The 20,148-nt window shown below is 39.0% G+C and overlaps 1 protein-coding gene across 3 annotated transcripts in view; it reads right to left on the reverse strand.

Moving 5' to 3' along the window:
• Positions 1–20,148, reverse strand: part of Prkd1 (protein kinase D1) — a 290,171-nt gene that overhangs the window by 136,787 nt on the left and 133,236 nt on the right. For all 3 annotated transcript variants that reach the window (XM_085830348.1, XM_085830349.1, XM_085830347.1), the window contains exon 2: positions 845–983. In XM_085830348.1, the coding sequence (XP_085686474.1) occupies positions 845–983 (139 nt within the window). The remainder of the gene's footprint in view (positions 1–844; positions 984–20,148) is intronic.

Genomic DNA, 20,148 nt, shown 5'->3' on the forward strand with positions numbered 1-20,148 from the left:
ATAAAAATATGGGCATAGGTATGATCTCTGCCTCAGCTCTCCATCCTCATGAGGACCTGTGCTGCAGCTGTTTGTGCATGCTACATTTTTAATGGTCAATTCACACATTTTCCTTTTCCTTTTCTTCATCAACACTCACAGTACTAACGGCAACAGCTTTTAAGACACAAATACATATTTGGGCAGACAAAAACAGCTCTCCTCAGTGAATGAGTTAACTCAAATCAGAGGCATGGTTGGACACAATCTATCGCCGCTGCTTTGGGTCTTGGCATTCAATAGAAAATAAGTTCTTTCTACTATTTTGTGTTGGCTTCTAGACATTTGAAGACCTGATGGGCACCTTCAATATCACAGATGAGATAACTGTTTGTGCTAATTACCAATTCATTCAAATAGCAAAATGGAGTGTGAGTCGACATAGGGGTAAGGATACTTGAGGGCACAGGTGTGATGATGGGTGTAGGTGGGAGTGGCTGAGAGTCTGAGAGGAAGCGCATAGTAGGGATACATAGGAAAGTCCTTCCTAGGTGGGAAAATGGACAAATTCTTCTCCAGTTTTCATTCTTTCTTGAAACACCCTTATTTATGTAGCCAAATCTCATGTGGAACTCACTCTACCTCAAGTTGGTCTTAATGTATGATCCTTCTGTCTCGGCCTGACAGTATTGAGGTTACAGATGCAGGCCAGTGTTTTTCCAAAATAAGTTTGAAAGTTCATGTAGACAGAGCTAAAAAGCATCTCACGGTATAGCATATATGATTTGCATTACAGTAGCCTACACCCAAAAGTTCTTCTTAAAAGCAAATAATTAATCTACAGACATGGAAATCGGGATCTTACCTGACAGGACCACTTCAATAAGATCACCCTCCTGGATATCACTTGCGATTTTCACCAGCTGAAGGATGTTGTCAGAGGCAGGATCGTGACGGAAAAGCAGGATCTTATCGTAGAGTCCATAGAAACCACATTCAGGGAACTGCAAATGAGATACGAGAGTTCAAATGTCCAAATTTCCACAAATATTTTGTCTTAAGAGAAAATTAACAAATGACCAAGTAGGTTTCTTTTTTTTTTTTTTTTTTCACGAACAAAGAAATGGGGAAAAAAAATCCCTAGAAGTTTCTGTAGAGACATGATTAAGAATTGTACTCAGCAGAGTAGATGGCATAGAGATAAGAATGCATTTTCTCACCTAAAAGAGGAAATCAGCTTATAAAAATGCTGTTACACATAACTTGACAATTTGACAAAGAAACAAGTCAGTCTGCTTTGACACATTTAAGAATAGATATGAGTCAAGGAAGCCAAACACACTGTGGGCACAGAAGTGGAATCTGGATACTCTGGCTCAAGATAGAACTAGACTAGACAACACACCTCTCCTTTGGCTCCCCTTACTATTTATTTCCCTTGCTTTCCTTGAGGCTAAAAATGCAGGGTCATACGAACCTGCATTACACTGGGTTATCTGACAAATGAGCTACGGATACAGATGGAGCTTTGGGATGTTCAAAGTTCTACTGACACATGGGTTTCCCGTGGGATTACTGTTCAAAGTCCCATTTCCAGTGTCAAGCTTTGCAATCTGGTAGGGAGAGTCACAAGACAGATAAGGAAAAGATTCTTTTTTGATACTGTAATTAGTGTTGGATCTCATGCCCATGGCAGTATATGGAACTGAAGAGAAGAGGACCATGCTCAGCATCCCACTGCTCTAGAACAGGAGGAAGGAAAAGTAGAGAATCATGGGTTCCAGGCTAGCCTCTGTCACATGTGGAGTTCCAGGCCACCCCAGGCTTTCTACTGGAATAAATGTCCAGAATCTAATATATTCTGAAAGGAAGTACAGTGTATTATGAATCCCACTTTTTCTTATTCATAAAATTAAGGGCTTCATTCATGGGAGGGTTTTTTGTATAAATTAAAAATAAACATATTCAGAACATTCTGGGCTCTTAGAAGTCTATGTTGATGACAAGGCTTAAAACTACTTCTACATATCTCTTAGACTTTCCTAAAATAAACGCAGCAGCTGAAATGATGTCACCACTTCCACTGTGCTAATTAAAATGGGAAAAAAAGTAGTTCACTTTTTAAAAATGTCTTCAATAATATCATCAGCACAAGAGAACAAAGAGAAAACGGAAATACTGCTTTCCTCTGTCTTCAAAACAAGGGACAAAAATTATTCTAAAAAATCCACTTCCTTGAATACCACATAGAACGCACATAAGCACATGGATCTATCTGCTTTACTAAACATCCACACTCATACAAACAAAAGCATGATCAAGTCAGGCAGCATGGTCACTGGACCTAAGATGTCTGCCCTTTCCTCTCCTCTCCCACCCATCCACTCTCCATACAATCTAACCATGGGTAGAAAGCCCTCCTGACCTTGGACCAGCCCATGTGATGTAGTCTCACCTAATGGAAACTGCTCGATATGTTCCAGGTACTTTTTGTTATTTTATAGCTTCATGTGGTAGTTATAATGTTACCAGGATTCATTTATATACACTGCATGGGTAATTTTTATTTGTATTTCATTAAACGGATCTAGCATAATTGTCCATTCACCCACAAAGGAACATCTGTTTTTCCCCTAATCTGTGGTTGCTACAAATAAAAAGTTTACAAACATTTATGTACAAGTGTTTTAGTGGGCATATGCTCTCATTTCATGTGGGTAAACACCTAGGAGTAGTATTGCTGGTTCTCAGAATGAGTGTGTGGGGTGTGTGTGTCCATCTTCACACCAGTGTCACACTGGATTTATAATTATCACAGATCTTTACCAAGCCTAGACACTAGAGTACTGTAATACCTCCTTCAAGTTCCTTCGCTAGCAAGGTAATTTGGGAAATTATATATTGTATTAAATTATATTACTCATAACTCATGTGGATTTCAGTATCACCTCGTCAATTTCTGTACACAAAATTGTTTTATGATTTTTCAGTGATTCTCCATAGACTTATTTGTAGAGAAATATATTTTCTACATAGGGGTTTTCTATTAGGGGCCAAATATAGCTTTATATATTAGGTATATTTTAATTTTTTATAGTTTCCAGTCTATACAACTTAGGTATATTTAGTAAGATTATCTCTATTTAGTATTTTATAATACCACAAATAGTAACAGCATAAAAAACATACATTTAAATTTAAACTTGGAGTATAATTCTTAAAAGTATTGAAAAATATATAACATAACCATAAGATACACACACACACACACACACACACACATATATATGGAGAGAGAGAGAGAGAGAGAGAGCGCTTAGCCATATACTATATGTATCTACAGATTTAAAGATCATAGATGCCAGATAGATAGATAGATAGATAGATATACTGATTGTAAGATAGACAAATAAATCAATAGAGACATACAATGCTCCCCCCCCCCACTCTAAAATCTCCCTATGACTAGGGAAAGAAGGAAAGACCTAAAGCAGAGACCATGGAGGAATGTGCCTTACTGGACTTGCTATTTGATAGCTTATCTGATTTAGGTATAAAACCCACAGCTATTTGCCTAGGGGCAATACCACCCCCCACCCCACCCCCACCCCCATGAACTGGGACCTTCCACAGCAGTCACTAATTAAGAAAATACACTATGGATTTGCCTACAGGAAATAAGATGAAGGGCATTTTCTCAACTGTGGTTTCTTTTTTCAGATGATGTTAAGTTGTTAAACACAAACAAAAACTAGCCAGCAAAATTGGACCCTTGTTAAATTGACTCACAAATACACCACTATTCAAGTATAACCATTCCTTGCTTATTTGCCCCATAGAGTTCACACAAAAATCACAACATAACTTCAAAAGTTACAAAGTCTTTGCTTTTTCAAACACTTTAAATATTCAGTGTACCCAAAGTCACTTTCATTGTGGGTTCCTGTAAAATGAAAGTGAGTTACGCACTTACTATTGTACAGAGGAAGAACCATGGCAGAGTTATATTCAAATCTAAGCAAAACCAAAATTCCACTGTCCAATATCTGGACCTCAGAATTGTTGAAGCTCTAAGGAACTTTTATGTTCTGCTTCTCTGGATCTGCCATCTGCAGAACACATGGTCTCATAGTCTCAGGATGGCTACACTACACAGCTGCTGCTATACTTGTCTCACGGGAGCTCCAATATCCTGGGTCTCCAAAGCAACTAAGGTTGCACCTTCACCAATGGCCTCTTCTCGTTTCTCTTCGGGGATGCCACCTCCCTACCCCTGCCACACAGTATCAAGCCTCAGTTATTCTTCATGACTCACCCATGCCTTCAAATCCAGTACCACTGGGTGACCCTTCTACAAGACTTCATTTACTTGCCAGCATGAGAATTAGTTGTAGCCATCCCAGACCACAGCTTCTGTGTGCTGCCCTGAGGCATTAACTTAACAGAAGGTTTTGCCTTAATGATGCTCTTCTTTATCACAGCTAGTTTGCCTACCTCAGCTAACCAGTATCAACCATCCCATTAAAGCAAAGGTTTTGCTTTATTGGTGCCAGTCTTTCATTCATCATTGCTGGTCCTATAACCACAGGTAATTGTAATGGAAGATCCTTCATTTGAAATACCACGGGAATGGCCTTGAATGAGTCTTTGCTTCTGCTTGAAACATCATAAGCCAGGCCTGTATTGTATGCATCTCTTTCAGCACCAGTACTGCTTTCTTAGCACTTACAAGGGATCATAAAGCCTTGAGCACTCAAGGACTTTCAACAGCTCAAAGTTCCAAACTCATTGCACCATCCTCCTAAAAACAACATGGTTGGGTCTTTCATAAGAGTTCATGAACCTGGCATCAATTAATGTCTTACTTGTTTTCTATTTCTATGATAAACATCAAGACAAAAAGCAGCCTTGGGAGGAAAGTATTCATTTGGCTGATGGGTCAAATGAATGGCTGACTAGCCATTAGGGGAAGCCAAGGCAATACTGAAGCAGAAGTCAGGGAGAAATTTTTCTGACTGGCTTTCTAGCTCCCCATGGCTTGTTCCACAGGTTAATACAACCTGCCCACTGCTGGCACCCCCACCAGTAAGCCGGAGCTTCCCAGTCCCACCAAAGAAATAACATATAGAATTGCCTACAGGCAATATGATGAAGGCAGTTTCTCAGGTGGGGTTCCTCTTGCTAGAAACAATAACTTGAGTCAAATTGACAAAACAAACAAAAAATACAACAAAAAATAAGACCAAAACCAAAAAAGAAAAGTAGTCAACAACAAATAAGTTAAAAGGAAATGAAGAAGAAAAAGAAAAGAGAAATCTGAGCCTGGCCTCTGAGATTTCTTACTGTTATGGTATTATTTATTAAGAAACTATTCCATCCTAACTCCTGAACCATTAACAGCACCAGATGTGTACTACTGTGAGCATATCCATGCTAGAGCTAGGAAACACTTAGGTTGGTTAGTTTTAGATTTTTATTATTGCAAATAAGTCACCACAAATGTTCACAGAAGTTTGTATGTGAACATACCTGTTTGTTTCTGATGTGCATAGTAGGTATCTAGAGGAATTTAATATAAGCTGTTAAGCATATCCAAGGTCACAGTTCCCTTTGCAAACTCTCAGCAGTGGGTGAGGATTCTGGCTGTTATGTATCCTTAACTACAAAGGATAAAAAGTCCATAGCTGTCTCACATTTTGTCATTATACACATTCTGATAAGGGTATGCTGGCATGTCTGGGGTTTAATTTGCATGAATAATAATCTTTTCATGCATGTATTATTCACACACAATCATATCTCCTACACTCACACATGCACGCACACACACACACACACACACACACTCTCAGAGTATGTGACAGTGAGAAAGTGTGACTAATTCCTTCATTCTTCTTTACATCTTTTATCTTTTTTTTCCAGTTTTTATACTTTTTTATTTTCTGGTCATAAGTTTTTATTCTATGCTTTTTGCAGATTTTTTTCTTACACTTTTATGACATATCTTACCATTTCCTCAACACTGTTTTCTGAAGCTCAGCTGAATGAAGCTTCCAGAGCCAAAAGAGATACCAGCAGGCGAACTGAAAGTAGAATAAGTGGAGCACATACATCCAGAGGAAGGAGATCAGAAATTTACAGGAACATCTACAATTGCTTGTTTGTTCATTCTTGTACAATTCATATTCTTCAACAGGTAAGTGGCTACAGATGCCCCACAGTGGCAAGCAACTCATACTTCATACTAGAAAGGCATCTTAGAACTTACAATAAGGTGAATGAGCCGTAGAGGGAATTATGTTCAGTGAGGTGAGATGGCCAGAGAGAGAGAGAGAGATGCTGATACATGGAATCTATCAGAATTGAAGTCATGGCAACAGAGAGGTAAGTGGTGATTACCAAAGGGATTGAAGATGAAGCAGGGATTGGACTGAGGTTGGTGAAACATCTCAAACTTTCAGTACAACAGTGAAATAGCTCAAAATATCTATTGTAAAACTCAGTGACTATAGTTAATAATATTCTGGTGCCTGGTCAAATGATCGATTAGATAGGTTTTTTTAGATTAAAAAAAAAAAAGATAGGCATATAAGCACAAGAGGTCAGATACCTCAGGTCTTCAGTCCAAAGACTTCAGGTGCACAAAGTTTTCCCACAGAATAAATGTAAAACCTAAGGATGAAAACCAGAATAGAAACGTAATTCCACCTGATCACACCAGAAAGCAACAGGAGATAAAACATCTCAGATCTGACTTCAGGAATAAGGCAATGGCATCCAGGGCTCTCCAGGAACAGGGAGTCAGTGGTACTCCAACTATTGTCTTGTTGGTTCAAGTATCAGATCTGCTTGAGGAAATTGCTACTGTTCCTGGTGCCATCCACTTTGATGGTGCGGAAAGTGCTGCTGCTCACAGCTGCAATCAGGGGACAAGCTCTATCCACTCATTTCACAGGATGTTTATTTCACAGACCTGTGATCTAGGAATGGGGAAAACTTGGTTCCATTGCAATGATTGCTTCTCTTTAGGGGGCAGTCTCAGCATTGGGCCATCTGCCCACAAGGTTCCATTCTTCCTAAAATAAGTTTTGTAAGCTCTGAGTACCTCTGGGCACCCCTCCAGGAATCTGAAGCACAACCCTGTCCAGGCTGGAAGTGGACAATCTGTTGGAAATGAATTAATTACTCTCATCTTGGTGTCAAAACTGAGATGGCAGGGATCAACTTTAGAGTGTGTTTCTTAAATGACAACCAACTCCATTTAGATTTAAACAGCAATTTGACCTACAGTTTAAGATAAAGGAGACAGATAGGAAATGAAGACAGAGGTATAAAGCTTACCCTGTTTTCAAGTCACCCATCTTTGTCTGTAAGCCCAAGGGAAGAATAAATGTTTTAACTGAAAAATAGCTTCTTAGATAAATACATATTAATATGTTCAATTAAACCACCCATAATGAATAGACTATCATACACTTGTAAATAATAATACATGGTAAAATACAGTTTTATTTGTCAATTTAAATGTTAAAATGCACTTTATACCTAATATACATTTTAATTGTTCATTAATTTAACAGTTTGTAACATGACACTTATATAATTTCTAAATACTCATGAATTTCCTAAGTCTTCATGCTCTTTATTCCTAGATATTTCTCTTAAGGTCCAAACACTATGACAGGCAACTTTTAACACCTTCTGGGGTTTCACAGCTCAGACTATAATTGATCTTTATGAACATCATTTGCTAAAAGACAATGAGGCGAAAGCCCACATAGGTATTTAACTTCTGTCGAGTGGCAAGTTCAATGCATATCAAGCACACTGGCCATGTAGCTCATGGTTTTCTGATGCTTCTATAAATTAATGACAAAGGACAATGAACTCTTACATACTTGACATCCTTTTAAGATGCTATATTTTTTATTCAAACATTTGAAGCACTGTTGTGAAGTACACATACCTGCAAACCCACTAGGTATTTTAGAATAATTTTACCTTAACTATTTCTAAGTATCTGTCTTTGTGTCTGTCAGTGCCTCCCATTGAAATGGTCATTCGTATACCACATAGAATTAATGGGTCCTTAACCATTCTTCTGACTTACTTTAAATCACTCATCCTTTATATCTTGAGTTCTATACATGACATAAATGTAAGTTTTACTTTTAGAAGGAAAAAATAATTTGGGCTTACAGTTCCAGAGGGATAAGCATTCATCACCATTAGAGTGGAAACGTGGCAACAGAGCAGCAAAGCAACAGCAGTTGCCTGGTGAGACCCTGCTCCTATCTCCAACTTCAAACAAAAAGCAAGGAGTATGAACTGGGAATGACTTATGGCTTTTGAAACCTCAGAACTCAACTCCAGTGACAAGATTCTTTCAACAAGTCCACATGTTCTAAAATACCCAAATGGCATACCAGCTAGAAGATAAGTATTTAATTACTCAAGACAAGAAGAGGCATTTTATTTAAAGAACAAATACATATTATGTAAGAAACAGATCACAGTAAGCATAGTTATCTCCTCAAACATGTATCATTTCTTTTACAAATACACAATCCATTATGGATGGTTCCCTTACCTTATGGATGGCTTTCTCTTATCTGACTATGACTTAGCATACATTCAATGATGCTTGGTTCTTTTACTTTCTCTTAAGTTTCCCAAGTCTCTGGTAACATCAAGCTCTCAACTTCAACAACAATATTTTTAGACAGAATATACAAATGAGCTCTTATATATGAAGCTTAGTAATAAGGACAGCCAAAGTGTGGATATTTCACTTAGAAAGGGGGAACAAAATAATCACAGGAGTCAGAGGGAGGAAGGGGACTGGGTGGGAGAGGGGAGGGGGAGAAGGTAGGGGCAGGCAGGACGAGGTATGGGAAGAGACAGGAGAGAAGTTTAGAGCTTCTACTTGATTAGTAGTTCTTCTTTAGAGTTCTACTTGATTACTATGAATCTTCACCATAGTTCTGATTTTCATTTCTCTGACTATTAGAGATGCTGTGGGCTTGTATGTCCCTGTTGGGCATTTGCATGTCTTTGTGAAAACTGTTTATGTCCATTGCTCATTTTTATCAGCTTTGTGCTTTTGCTTTTTAATTACTGGAGTTCTTTATATACTTTTGATACTAATGTTATCATTGGTATAGTTAGCAATCATCTCATTTTTTGGGTAATGTCTCTTGACTTTGTTGATTATTTCATGTGATACACTGTTCCTTTTGACTTGGGATGACACAATTTGTTCACATTTCCTGTGCTTTGGGGTCTTATCCAAAATGCTCTTTCCTGTTTCTACGTCCTGAAATGTTTCCTCACTTTCGTTCTATAGTTTCAGAGATCCAGGCCTGACATTTTAGTGTTTAGTTCATCTTCTGCTACTTTTTGTTGGCTAAGAAAATAATTTCTAGTTTCATTCCAGAACACGTGGGTATCCAGATTGACATCTGGCCTAATGACCAGCTGTCTCCTTCAGTCGGTTCTTAGAGTTCTATATCTGCACAGACCTCCTGTCCTCGCCTCGCTCTGGTCCCTCCTTTCAGCAAAAAAAAACTATTCTTTCTCTATTCTTTCCTTTCCCTGGTACTCAGACATACACTACATAGAAATTTTTACATTACAATTTTAAAGTGATTAAATATATAAAGCGATAATTAATTGTACATATCCCAATTGGAAACCATATGGTTCCCAAATATAGATGATTGATTTTTACTCATGAAAGTAGAGAAAAAAATTTTAAAAATCTTTAAAGCAGTCAGTACTGGGGTTATGGTAAGAAAAGGCTAAAAGGCTATAAGCCAGTAAATTGAATGAATTAAACTGCACAAAACTCTAAAGGTTAAGTCTTAATTGTCAATTTGACATGCCTTGAATCACCTGGGAATAGAGATTCAGTGAGGGAATTTCTAGGTCAGGTTGGCTTAGCGCATGTCTATTGGGGACTGTCTTGATTACTCTGAGGCAGCAAGGCCTGCCTGTCATGGGCAGCACCATTCCCTAGCATTTGGTCCTCAATTGTGTAAGATTCGGGAGAGCAAAAAAAGCAAGGCGAGCAATAATCATGCATGCATTCATTTCTCTCTCTCTCTCTCTCTGCTTGTGACTGTGGATGTTGACTAGCTGCTTCCAGCCTTGATGTCCCCGCAGTGACAGAATGTGACTAAGAAGTGAAAGGTGAATAAACCCTGCACTCCTTAAACTTGCTTCTGTTGGGTATTTTCCAACAGCAACCAAAACAAAACGAGAACAAAGGCAAAACGGATGCTTTGCCTGCCTGCTTGTTTGGTAGTAGACTGAGTGGAAAGAGATAAGGAGCCCAGCAAACAAAGATGGGCGAATTACCTTGTCTGCACAGCACATCCTGGGCCACATGCCTTAGACCTTCTTCAAAGCAGGTTCCACTCTGTTAGGTGCTCTGCTGGCATTTAAACACCACATTCAGTGCTGTGCCTCTTTCTCAAATTGTGGACAAGTTGTAGTGAGTGATGGGTTCAGAGGACTCCAGTGCTTCACAGGGTAACCATTGTCTTAAGATGACTTAAAGAATTCTTTAAAAGATAGAATACTAGTAATAATATGTCATGAATATGAAAGGTATTGTTGAAAGACTTAAGGCTGAAGATGAAAAGTGTCAAAAATATTCATGTTTTTACTAAGAGTAATCTGTGCTGTGTATGACAGACTGAAGGGTGGCTCCCTCCCAGCACAGCAGTGCTTGTGCTCTCCTCTGGCCCTACTAGAATAGGTTATAGAGCTTAGAAAAAAAGAAAAAAAAACAAAAACCTCACTGGCCTGGCCTCTAAGGACAGCTGACGAATCTGAAGTTGTTGTTTTTGTTTTGTTTTTCCCAAAGATTTTTCTTTCTGTTCTTCATGAAGAGGAAAAATATACGCATAATCCCTTTTGACTATAAAAGGCTTTTCTTTTATGTGACATAGTGTTCTGCTTGAATAGAGGCTCTATACAATAAGACTTTCAAAAGCATATTTCAAACTGATGTCTGGGAGGTGAAGAGCGGAGTAACAGGGCTGACAACTCCAGGAAAAGGTATTGGGGGAAACACTCCTGGAACAACATTCCCTAATTTGGTCATAATCATCTGTTTTTATGCAAAGGTGTGTGAGCTTTGAAATCTGAAAACCCTCATTAAACTAAACAGGTTTTCAAAAAGCACAGACGCTTGCAGACTCCGCTGGCGCTTATTACGCGATCAGCCCAGGCTTTCTCCTGGCTCTGTGGTTGTGAGCACAAACATCCGAGACAAGTGACTCCCAGCTTCCTCAAGTTTGCCTCGAACAAAACTGGCCACTGCGAAAATATGGCCAACAACCCCAGCACTGGTCCTAAGCTCTTTAATCCTGCCCTATGCTGGAAACCCTTCTGCTACTGTGTGTATCATTTGGCATTGGTGACCACAGAGCACAATTTACTGTTACATTTCACTATAAATTCATGGCTAGCCAGACAATGAACTCCAGAGTAGAATAAATACATGTTTTAATGAGTTGCTGAAGTGCGACCTGGCCAACAGGAACTCTGAGGAACAAGGATGCTTTTTCATAGAAGAGACCAATCACAGAGGCGTGGAACAAGCAATCCTACAAGCAGATTAACCCACCACTCAGGGAAGTGGAAGAGAGAAACTGGGCCCAATTAGAAAGTGAAAATGCCTTGCCAGCTTACCTTTGATAAAAGGTGGGGATTTAATAAAGTACCTGGAATTAAAATACTGTCCTCAGCAATGGTGATATCAATTGAATACTGCAGTTTTCTCATAGAAGATGTTTCTTGGATCACTGCACGTTTCCTGATCACCTTACCAATGTATGACTGGTTTTTCTTAATTATCACAACTTTACAAAAATCTACAACATAATACCTTGCTCAGAATAGTGGTTATGTGTGTCCATGGGCAGAAAGACTCAAAAAGCACAGTGATCAACTGCGCCAGAAAGAGTGTGTACAGCCCTTCAGCTCGCCTGATGAAGTTATAAAAAAGATAGTTCTAGAAGAGGAGCTGGTTCTGAGCAGTGGGTCCTCAGGTCAAATGGGTCAACTGAGGAAACCAAGACAGACAGCCACCATTCTAGGTATGTTAATGAGGAATCAACGGATGGTTTCTACAAACTTTTAAACAGAACAACTGTGCTGCTCTTCTGAGATTTGTGTCCTTAAAGGGAAGCACAAGAACCCAAGACTATGACGATAAAGCTGTGTGGGTAGTGTCTGAACGATCACAAGAAACAGAACTAAAAAACTTCAAAACTTTTTCCTTACTGTTATCTGCCCTGTGTCCCTGGTTCCTCCTCCTTACTGCCCAGCTCTCTTCCTAACATCTCACCAAAGTGAGATACACCTTTAAGAGAATGCTTCTACCTTGTCCTGTGACTCCTGTCTCTGCCTAAAATACAGATTTGGGACAATACATATAATACCTATTTACATAAAATAGCTTTAAAAACTTATGAAAATGTCCAATGAATAATATAGTTGGTGCTTGATACAGGAAGATTCATAACCCGAGCTGGGCAGATAGCTCAGTCTACATTTCTCACCACACAAACAGGAGGGTCTGAATTGGAATTCCCAGAACCTAAACAAAATGTTGGAAATGGCAGTACATGATCATAATCCCAACAGTGGGACCAAGGTAGGGACAGAAGGATCTAAGACCAGCCATTCTAACCTAATTAGTAAGCTCCATGTCCAGTGAGACACTATCTCAAAAACAAAGTAGACGGCATCCAATGAACAACCAAAGCTGCAAGCATGTGTATGCATTGGATGTACACCCATGCACACATATGAACCCATACACAAGAGGAAGGTTTGTAATGCATTTACCAGGACATGACAAACATCAGCTGTGTTTGCTACTGAGCCACAAAGGCATGCACTGCCCAATTCGCGGTGCTCTTTTCTCCGCCACTGCACTGGGTTCCGACAGGCAGAGAATGCTGGCAAAGACTCATACCAGGACTCTCATGCTCCGCAGTGTCTTCTCTCACCCCAGTACCTGAAGTCATATGATGGTTTGAAGTCATATTACTGAACAAAAGCCAATGGGGCCTTTGTTCAGGGGTGACTACCACCAGGTGTCTATCAACTCTAGCAATCTTCAAGGCTCAGAGTTAGAAACAGGGCTACCTGAGCCAGTCCTCTTCACTACTTCATAAAGATTAAACAGAAACTTCCTTTCCAATAAAACCAGGGCTTTCACTTATCGCACACTTGCTTACCTCCAGTCAGACCTAGAGCCATGGGCTCACCTCTTCTCAAGATTTATTTTCCCACTATACTTTTTTATTGAATTCAATATCAGTGTTTAAAAAAAAAACATCATTTTAAATTAAATTTTTGTTTCTAGTTTTAAAGAGAGGTTTATTATAGCGGAAGGAGGAGAGAAGAGAAAGGGTAGAGTCCCTGTATTGCTGGTGGCCACCCCAAATATTGATACTATTGACCTGGAAGTCGGGTGAGTCATGGGGTAAGAGTGGATCTTTACATTAAATTTGTATTATAGTAATAAGTACATAAATAGACTTAGAAAAAGATTAACTAAGAGAGAAGGAATATCTTCCAAAATAAGACAGGTCAGCTAATTCTTTAGGAAAAAAAAAAAGTTTAAGTTAGAACTGAAATGATAGGCTGGTTATCAGATCCTGAAATCATTTACAGTTACAGATGTACAAACAGCCTAGCTTAGTGAACATTTTCAAGACTGAAGCAACTATAAATTCTTCTGTAAGCACACACAAATATTGATGCTTGTGTCAAATGCTGCTACAAGAGTCTAGTAAACTATATCCTGATCTAAAAGGAGCAGATGGTACTTGTGACTCACTGGGATGCTTAATTTGGGGCTACAATTTTTCTTCTATTTTAATTTCAATCATGTCATCTACTAAAAAAATGCAAAAGTGATATGGATAAACGAATCAATCATTAATTCCAATGTAGTACCTTCTGGAGATACAGGGCCTACAGGTAGTTTAAATAATTGTTTTGTTGTATATAATTTTTTTTAAGATTTAAAATGAATCTATCAAACTATTACAGGTGCTAATAATTAATGAAAGCTTCACGATTGTGGTGTAAAAACACATCTGCATTATGTTTTAACAGATGTCGAGTGTCTGAGAACTATTAAGTCTCAGTAAATGCTCAAAGATGGCTCATACGACAATAATTACTTATGTGGATGTGCAGCTTTGAAAATGAAAACAGATGTACACCATTCTCTTTGTCTTCCTGTGAAGGAAGCTACCACTATAACACACTGCAGTGTTCTCAAATCTCTCAGACAGCACCCCATTTTCTGAATGAGAATAATGGATGTATTCACTGGACAAAGTGAAAGATCACAACAGCCAATCAAATGGCCCGCCCAATGCTAAGAACTTTAGAGAAAAGTTAAAACTTCCAGTGATCATCTCCTTTGCATAACCATCTTAGAGATGGTTGAGTCAATTGATGCCCAGAAAACAAAGAGTGCATGTTAGGTGGTAACTCTTGGCCATTAAAAATAATAATAAATAAATAAATAAATATAAATAAAAATGAAGCCAGTAGCCTCTCCTCAATACTACACTTCCATCCTTATTCTTGGATGGTTCCACTTCTTGTAAAGCGGAGACCCCAATAGCACTCTGACATCCAGTGAAGCTGGTTCAGACCTGAAATCCCTGAGGGCTTTTCTTAACCAGAAACCCCATACACACAGATTGTAAAGACTGAATAAGACCTACATACGTTACTTAAGATATGCAGCAACTATTGCCTGGTAATTTGTAGTTCTTACTAATAGTTCTTTAAAATGGTAGTGGTAGTGAGGCCATCAGCTGGATGGATGCCAGGTGACCGCAGGCTGGATCTCTTAACAGCAACAGAAAATCTGGCTTGGTGTCATTAAGGCAAAAGATAGCGTGCTCCTGACCTCGGGTTCCCTCTGGGTAGCTCTCATCTCTCCCTCTAGTTTCTCCAGGTCTGCTATGTTCCTGATGACTATATAGACATCCATATGCTTACCAGGTCATCCTGTTCTTACACAATAGAAATGGGATTAATTTAAAGCAGACAAGTGAATTCTTCCATGAGCATCAAGACTTACAGACATAAAAATACAGAAATTAAAAGTGGTGCTTCAAAACGTGGAGGAGAGAAACTTCATTGTGGATTGTGTTGGCCTTCAAAAGTTCCTTTCAAGGGCACCCATGTGATCACCAGATTCTACCTGTTCAAGAGCATGTTCAAGATCCTCATGTGAAAGTGACCTATCTTAATGAAAACCTTTCCGAAGAAAATATATGTTTCAGATTTTACATTTTAAAAATAATTACTCAGAATAAAATATACCCAAGAAAAACCAGATATTTAAGAATAAGAGGGCTGGGTGTGGTGGCGCACACCTTTAATCCCAGCACTCAGGAGGCAGAGGCAGGCGGATTTCTGAGTTCGAGGCCAGCCTGGTCTACAAAGTGAGTTCCAGGAGAGCCATGGCTATACAGAGAAACCCTGTCTCGAAAAACCAAAAAAAGAAAAAAAGAATAAGAGGGTTTTATTTTTCTCAAGTTGTTTTATTTTTAAATGTTCTTCATAAATCGGCAGACTACACAGTCTCATAATTAGCTGAGGTCAGTATAAACACTGTTCTGAAACTATACCAGAATATTATTCTTAGTGAGCATTGAGCATTGTCTGGTCAGTGGTTCACATATGTTAAATTTTCATTTTAAATTAGTGGACAATTATATTCTATGCATTTGAATTTTAAATGGAAACATTGGGGCCCTAACAGACTTACCTTCATTTGCTACTAGCCAACATGGAGACAGAGGCTTTCCAAATGAATGCACATTTTATTTTCCAATTTTAATTTTGAATGAAATCAACATCTTTGCAATTATGCAGGAGACTTTTCCCCTTTATCTAAGGTACCAAGAACTCTATAAATGATTAATTTATATTTTACAATATAATGATACCTTGATGCCCCAAATCAGAAGCATACAAATAAATACTAAGGAAAATGGTTTGAAGGGGAATATAACACATTTCTCTTATTGAAGTGAACTTAATGATTGACCATAGCAGAACTAGGAAGGGGTATACACAGTAAACATGCAAATGTGTTGGGACAGCCAATGTCACAAAACTGTCACAAATACTATGAGGTGGCCTGTGCTATCTACTGATGGAATCCATGAACATATAGCAGCTACTTTCTCAGAGCTACCTCCTGACCACTAGAAAAGGATTCACACTCCAGAGGCTTATTACTCTGAGCCTTAAGAACTGGGCACTTGGATGCCAAGTTCTCAAAGGTAGACACTTAGTTTGCTCTAGGTGATCTGGTCAGGATAGGCTCTGGACCTTCGCATTGACAGCTCTGTACCTAGCAGCTAGTTTTACAACCTCAAAATATGCACATTGGGAACCTTGACCCTTGTCAGCACAAAGTGTTATTATTCATCAACTTCTGGTGATGGGTGTGGGGAACCTTGGCTGTATCTCTTGGATTTACATCCTTAGGTCTTAATAATCCTTCAGCCTTACATGCTTGTTTATCCATTGCTTTTTGGCTTTTGATCCCTCTTCCATCCTATGTAGGGTCGACACTCAGTGCCTAGCAATCACTGACACTTTCCTGCAGCCTCCTAGCCATGCAGTGAGTCAGAACTTAGCCTCTTAAGTACTTGGCACTTAAAATCTTCAGAGTCATTTTAGACTTTTAGCTGCCACTGCCAGTGCTTATGGTATTAGGGAATATCTGTTCTTTTAGGCCCTCAACCTACTATACCTGTGCTAAAGACATGGGAGGAAGAAGAGACTATCCAGAAATCTTTGTGGTTGAACCTTTTGGTACATTCAACGTACAAAGGAGAAACCCCCTAGTAAACCAGTAAGAATGAGAAATACCCGATATATGCATATATACATATGCATATATATATATATATACAAACATATTTTAATTCCATGAAGAATAGCATTATATGTGCCCAGTCAGAAGCCTCAATGATGAAGCAATCAAAAATCTTACATTAAGACAACCATAGACTTTTTGCTGAGTAACTGCAGAAGAAGTCTTATTCCTGTCGTGAGGGTGTTTGTAATTCACTGAGAATTATCCCAACAGGAAAAGTCTTACAAGTCATTGCCAACTAGACATGACTGGAGCAAGATTTTCTGAAGTAGTCGCTCTACCTCAGTAGCAGCCATAGCTTTAAAAGTCACTGTAGTGAAGCTTCCTCAGAACAATGGAGGCACGTTCAAATGTTCCAGACTTCTACTGCCAGCAACCAAGCTGACTGGCTAAGTGCTTGTTCCTTTAGACAGGCAAGAGCACAGGGCTGAAGAACCTGCCTGCGCAGCTTTGTTGCGTCAAAAGACTGAAACCAACACTAAACCATGCTTACAATAAATATGTGGAGAGTGAATATTCGTAACCTTAGTCAACAATTCTTAACTTCTGACCGTATGCTCTCAGGGGACTGTGTTCCCCAGTGTGTCTTAAAACCAGAAATTATGATGATAGCCTGCTTACCTTGATCATCATAAAACAAATAACATGCATTCCAGCTCATAAGAGAGATAGAATAAATACATCCTGTTTACCACAAGTGCTCACAGCTATTCCTCCAGTAAATCATGAGCAAATGTTTAAACATGCTGTCTGTTGCTAGAGATACAGTGATAAACAAAACCACACACTATTCCTGACACTCATGAGACTTCATGTAGAAGACACTGTATAGAAAATATAATTAGGGAGTCAGACTGCCCTAATAAGAACCCAAAATAAATGTGTAACAACAGAGTGAGGAGATGACCCTTTTAGAGAAATTACCATATAAAGATAGACTAGGAAAAACAATGAGTATAACCTAAACAAGGAGTTAGAAAAAACATCTCCCAGATGAGACATTTCAGCTAATATTCAACGAAAAAAAATAGGAACTTCGGTTGAAAAGCATTAGCAATATAAATATTAAGCAAAACAACCATTAGTTCAAAAGTTATATTTTTATTATTTCTCTAAATAATGATATTATACCCTTCAATCAATTGTACAAAAAAAAATTACTGGCTCCCATATAATGCAAGCCATTCTGCAATTCATAGCAGTCCAGTTTGAACTCTGAGCAAAAGGCCACATCTCTCTGGAGCTCTGAACACGCATGAGCTACTGATTCACATAAGAATCCCTTGAACCCAGGCCTTGGTCCAGGATCAACTGTTAAATGGCATATCCCATAGCATCAGCTGCACTTTAATAACAGTTTGAAGAAAGTTTGGGAAATGTGACACACACTACCAAGGTCCAGAAAATTCACCAAATATATAATGATATCCAAAAGGAGACACAAGCCCTCATCATCTTTCCCTATTTTAGTCATACAGTTGTATTTACATATCTAGTGTTTGTGAGTCCTGTATATGTACTGATTCATGCATTTCATTCTTTTTTTATTAGATATTCTCTTCATTTACATTTCAAATGCTATCCCCTTTCCTAGATTCCTCTCTGAAAGTCCCCTATACCATCCCCTCACCCTGCTCCCCAACCCACCCACTCCTGCTTCCTGGCCCTGGCATTCACCTGTACTGAGGTATATAATCTTAGCAAGACCAAGGGCCTCTCCTCCCATTGATGGTTGACTAGGCCATACTCTGCTATACATGCAACTAGAAATGGAAGGAAGGACCATCCAGAGACTGCCCCACCCTGAGGATCCATCCCATAAACCACCACCAAAACCAGACACTATTACATATGCCAACAAGATTGTGCTGATAGGCTATCTCTTGTGAGGCTATGCCTGTGCCTGGCAAATACAGAAGTAGATGCCCACAGTCATCTATTGGATGAAACACAGGTCCCCCAATGTAGGAGATAGAGAAAGTACCCAAGGAGCTGAGGGGGTCTGCAAACCAATATGAGTAAAACAATATGAATTAACCATGAATTTCATTCTTAGATTGACTTATTTTGTTGATTGTATTTCAGGACCACTGAAGGGATAAAATGAACAAACATGTATTTATAAGAAGACACGGTCAACAGGAAATACTTCCTGAGTGTTTGTTGTTACTGAAGGAAACAACGATCATGAGACAATTCACTAGAGCAGCTGAATAAAATACTCAGCCTCTTCCTGCACTATACAAACTCAGACACCAATCTTTGCCTCGGTTTCCAGAACTGTAATACAATTTACATGATTTCAAATTGACCAAAGCAAGGAAACACAATAAGTGTTTTCCTTATTACCAATTTTTATAGATCTGTTTCAATATATATTTTTTTTCCTCAAAACTAACCTGCATTTGGTTAAGAATAACAGCTAATAATCTTTTAAAGCTCGGTCCTATACTTACTAATATTGTGACCCATTTGCATTAATTTCATATACTCTGCTAAACCAAGCCAAGGCTACGGATCTCATATTGGCATCAGTACAGTGAAATTCTATTGTTCTGACTATGCTGATAATGAGCCACTGGTTCCCGGATAAAAATCTTACTTCCCAGAACCAAATCCCAAGAGAACTGTCCATTTTTCATCTTTGTACTGATAATCAGGAAGCACATCTGATTCAAAAGAACAAAAGAAAAGCAGTAAAGTCCATCCTTTACTTTGATGCTCCTAGCACTAGGAAAATGCTCTCTTCCTTGATGAAATGCTCTGCAACTTCTGCACAGGAGGATGCAGAATGTGGAAGGGATGAAGCAGGAGCTAATAAAGCTAATACAGCCATCTGCCAGCCCCACCCCAGGTCCACCACCAAGCTATTCCTTAGCAGGCTGACCTTTGATTTAAGTGGTCAGAGCCCTTCAGCTGAATGGGGGGCCAACCGCAGTCTCTGGAATGAGCAAAAGGCTTCTAAGAATCAATTAAAGGGGTAGGAGCAATAGCTCACCTCATATCTCCATAATGGGGTTATTAGATCATAGAATAAGAGTATCTTCCCAGTAAGCATGGATAACACCTGTGCTCTCATCCTCTCATATTCGCTGTCGGTTTGTTAAGGTTGTTGGCTTTTTTATATAAAGTCTCATTCTGTAGATCAGACTGGCTGAACTCACCATTGTGCTCTGGGTGGATCCAAAGGTCATACATTCTCCACCCTTAAGTCTCTCAAAAGCTGG

The sequence above is a fragment of the Mus caroli genome, unplaced genomic scaffold (genome assembly GCF_978045245.1).
Source record: "Mus caroli unplaced genomic scaffold, Mus_caroli_1 scaffold_14, whole genome shotgun sequence".
Classification (NCBI taxonomy): Eukaryota; Metazoa; Chordata; class Mammalia; order Rodentia; family Muridae; genus Mus; species Mus caroli.